The sequence below is a fragment of the Abrus precatorius genome, unplaced genomic scaffold, assembly GCF_003935025.1.
Source record: "Abrus precatorius isolate BTA unplaced genomic scaffold, Abrus_2018 Scaffold7, whole genome shotgun sequence".
In the NCBI taxonomy this organism is placed as follows: domain Eukaryota; kingdom Viridiplantae; phylum Streptophyta; class Magnoliopsida; order Fabales; family Fabaceae; genus Abrus; species Abrus precatorius.
In genome coordinates, this window is record NW_020874417.1 from 5,595,046 (window position 1) to 5,599,316 (window position 4,271).

General features: G+C 34.0%; 1 protein-coding gene across 1 annotated transcript; it reads right to left on the minus strand.

Annotated features, from left to right (window-relative positions):
- Positions 1 to 338: 338 nt before the first annotated feature.
- Positions 339 to 4,025, minus strand: LOC113872885 (purple acid phosphatase 22-like). Its single transcript, XM_027510761.1, has 5 exons — positions 3,795 to 4,025; positions 3,081 to 3,372; positions 1,398 to 1,966; positions 1,213 to 1,301; positions 339 to 677 (listed from the first exon to the last, which is right to left on the minus strand). The coding sequence occupies exons 1-5, from the start codon at positions 3,960 to 3,962 to the stop codon at positions 476 to 478; spliced, it is 1,320 nt and encodes a 439-aa protein (XP_027366562.1). The 5' UTR covers positions 3,963 to 4,025; the 3' UTR covers positions 339 to 475.
- Between the last annotated feature and the right edge of the window lie 246 nt (positions 4,026 to 4,271).

The following is a 4,271-nucleotide window of genomic DNA, read 5'->3' on the forward strand; positions in this document are numbered from 1 at the left end:
CAGGCTTGTGCCCTACGTGCTATTTCATCAAGGCGCGTGGCAAAGATGTATCCATAGCCCCTTCCATTCTAATTTCTTCAAGGCTATGAAATTAAGGGTCAAGTATAGCACAGTGAAGTTTGAGGTTTATTTCTATGTACTATAGCTTTTTTTTCTAGTAGTCTTTTTATCACATAATGCGAAGAAGCAAATCTTGATCAGAACAATTAATAAATTTGAATAATGTACACTAGTGAAGTAATACCTTTTAGACAACATGAACACGCACGCACTACAAATAACTAATAAATTTTTCCTCAGAACCCAGTAATTATAATCTTTTGATTTGAAACGGGTTGAGAAGAGGAAATATCCTAGCTTTGTAAAGATAAATGCAAAATGCTATATACGAACTAACTAAAGGGACATCTCTTAATTATTTCTTGGTGGGAGTGCATCATCAAGTAGGTATTGCTATTGCTCCAAGTTGAGCTTTTCAGAGCTCTTCATGAGGAACCTCCCAGCATGATTTTGAGTTGCTTAAACTCTCTATCCAAACACCGTCAGCAAAAAATGCCTGGGTGTCATTGTTGCGGTGCCATGACCAATATGCATGTGTTTCGTTCAGTATTCTCAGTCTTCCATGACCAAAGCTTGGCTCCCGATACAACGACAGCGGGCTTGTTGGCTTCTTAAACCTACTCAATAATCAACACATGCATAATTATATATATGTATTATATATCAAGGACAACGAATATAATGTACATGAGTTTAAGTAATCCTTGTACTCTGTTATTAAATGAAATTTTAATTTATATAAAAAAAAAATTCAGGACTTAAATAAGCTATGTGTTTCCTGTCCCATCCACAGTTCTTTAATTAAAAATTAATATTTCAAAAAATATAATATGTAAAATTTAGAGGAAGGTTAATAACACTCTTCATATATTTTATATAATGAATTAATTAATTTTTTAAAAAGTTAAAAAATATTTTAAAAATTATCAATTAATGAAGTATTTTGATTTTTAAAAAGTAAATTAATCATATGAAGTATGTTAAGAATATGTTTTTTTAAAAATATATAACAAGCATTTTTCTAATTTATTTTAACTATTTTTAACTTTTTAAGCAACGGTAAAAATGCTCTAAGTAAAAATTATAAAAATCTAAACTTCATTAGTACAAACATTAAGCAAAAAGTTAATCTAGGTATCTCAGTAATCTCACGATAATGCAAGTCCCTCGCGGTTTCCCCCGTCTCCAATTGTCACGTACAACGGACCACACGAATCAGCCTTATTGTCATAAATTCGAGTCTGCAGTTAATCAGAAAATAGTTAGAATTTTTTTTAAAAAAATATCATGCAAACGAGGAAAAAAAAAGAAGAAGAGATAATATTAACATGACATACAAATCGTTCGTAGGCATGAACATGTCCAGCGAAAACCAAGTCAACGCGCGCCTCGTAAAGCAACTCCTCCATGGCTTGTCTCATGCTTTCCCCTTCACCTTGATGTGCCTCATTAGTATTATACCAAGGTGCATGCAACAATGCAATTACCCAAGGCGTTCTCTTCCTATCAACGGTAGCTAGGTCGGATTGAAGCCACTTATATTGGTGGGAATGGGCATCAAAATCAGTGTAAGAGCCCAACATGATGACATGGGTGCTTGCAATCTCAAATGAGTAATATAGGTTTGAGGTGGATCCACTCTCTGTGTAAGGCATGGGCCAGCGAGCATTGTAGGCCTTGAAACCGTGTGGGTGAAGAATGGGGAAACTCTCAATCTCGTGGTTTCCTTCGGTTACCATCCATGGCCTTCGACTAGCGTATGGTTCCACTAAACGACCAAAGGAGTCCCACAAAGGTTGTTGAGAATCCGCATAGGATAGATCTCCCGGTAATAGAAACACGTCGTAGTCTTTGCTATCAACGTGCTTCAGTGTTGATGTCGTCCATTCAGTTTGTCCCAAGTCACCTATATGTACACATTAATATGTATCTTAGTTTTTATATTGAGCAATGCTAGCAAAAATGTGACTAATTAACTCGAGAGGTTCATGATCGCTTATGATACCACGTAAAAGTATTTTCCATCGCGACCGTGTATTAAGTTTCAAATTGCCAAAATAAATGTTGTCAAATGAATTAATTAAAGTGAATTGCGTATGCATATACCGTGATTTAATTAGTGATAAGGATATATCAATATCCTCTAGTTGTTTTGTTATTTTTACACGTGAAAACCCCCTTCTGAACTACACATGAAAATTGTGTGTATATATATATAAGCTCATTATATCAATTGATTAATGACTAACGACCTGTTTAAACAAATTGATACAATGAATAATGAACTCGTTATTACTCTCTGCTTTTAAAATTCAAAAGCTTTTGATGCCTTGGATTAACAAGGATACACTCTCTTTATCTTAAACAAAAATAAAAATAAAAATTTAAACTATGATAATATATCTAAATAACAATCCATGTTGAAGTTTATATTTTTTTAATAAAATCTTCTCACCTTGTTGAATAACATGATACGGTTACCTTTAGGGAAAGAAGTAAAAAGACACTACTTTATTCAAATATAATTAGTGGGTCGTATAACTAGTCATGCTAGTATCTTGTTTGATAAAATTTCTTTCTTTCCCTTTCTAAGATGACGTATTATTTTAATTAACAATATGAAAAGATCTAAACATTTTTTTGTTGATTTTATCATGAATGGTTACCGTTTGTACTCTTCTATATATCTAAAGTATACTTTATACTGCAAAAGATCGAAATTCGTTAGTGAAAGCGATTCTTGTGCTAATTTTGTCAAATGCCTACCCTCGTGACCTTATTCTTTCTTACGGTGACCTTTGCGTTGGTTTGAAGCACTCATCAACTCCCTCTCTAAGTCTGCCTAATTAAACTCAGGTACAACTATAAAGGAGAACACAGCACAATAATACCCACCCAAAATGATACAAACTAGGAAATGAAATTAAAACAACGGAAACTACCGTATACGACATATACCATTAAAAAATGAAACTAAAAAGCCAAGTGCAAATCGTGATGCTAAAGAAAGAAGCACTTACCGACGACAACAAATTCAATAGGCAACTTCTTTGGAGGTGTCTTGAAGGAAAACTCAGGACCCGATCCTCCGCACCTGTAGTAGTAAGTAGTGCTTGGTTGAAGAGGCCCAATTACCACATGGTGGATCTTGCCCGATTTGTAGAAGAAATAATGGTATGAGGTGTATTCGCCCGTTGCTATTGTGCTATATTCCCCTTCCATTGTTCCATACTCCACCAGAGATTCTGTGTGCTTGTCTTCAGTTATCCATGACACTCTCATATGATCTTTCCCCACCAGTGAAATGTGCACCTTAATTGACACATAAAAGACTATGATTCATGAACCATAATATGTAAGGGGAACTTTCTGCGTACAACAAGTTTATCTCCTTTAATCTTGAGACTATTTTTAAGATGTGTGTATATGAAAAAAATATGAAATAAGATAATTATGTAGTACCATTTATTTGATATTCAAATAATACAACTGTGTATATAATAATATAACAAAATGATATGTTAACACACCTAAATTTTTTATGTTAAATGGGTAGAGAAAGAGAGATAATGAAGAAAAGAAACAAGAAAGAGAGAAAAAATAAACAATGTGATAGAAAAAGAAGAAAGAGATAGAAAGAAAAGAAGGATGAAGAACGGATGCAAGAAAAAGTGAGTGTAGAAGTATATATAAAAAAAAGTATAATATACATGCATGATTGATTTATAATGAACCTGTTGAGGATCAGAATCTGAGCGTTTGTGGGGAGTGTAGATGAACTGGCCAGAAGGCTGACGAGAAAAATCATTCTCTTGTGATTGTAAGGTCTTTGGGAGCAACAGGAAGCATAGGAAGTGAAGGAGGAAAGGAATCACAGCGAGACACTTGTTACATTTTGCCATCACTTTTTTCTCTTTTGGTTTGGTGTGTTTATTGCTTCAACAAGTTGTAGATGTAAAGTGAAGATATAGCATACCTTTAAGAATACGGAGGACCAAAATTTAGGTATATATAAAGGGGTTTTAGACAGAAGGGGTGAAATAAAATAAATCAAAATAATTGAATTTTGTGGGGAGGGATGTGCTTAGCGTGAAGAAAGTCTCTACCAAAAATATATATACATCGGATAATGTTTCAGCAACTAATGACTACAAGGAAGGTCGTCTTATGTATCTTTCATGGTTTGCTTCTCCGCTTCTCTTCGACACGCA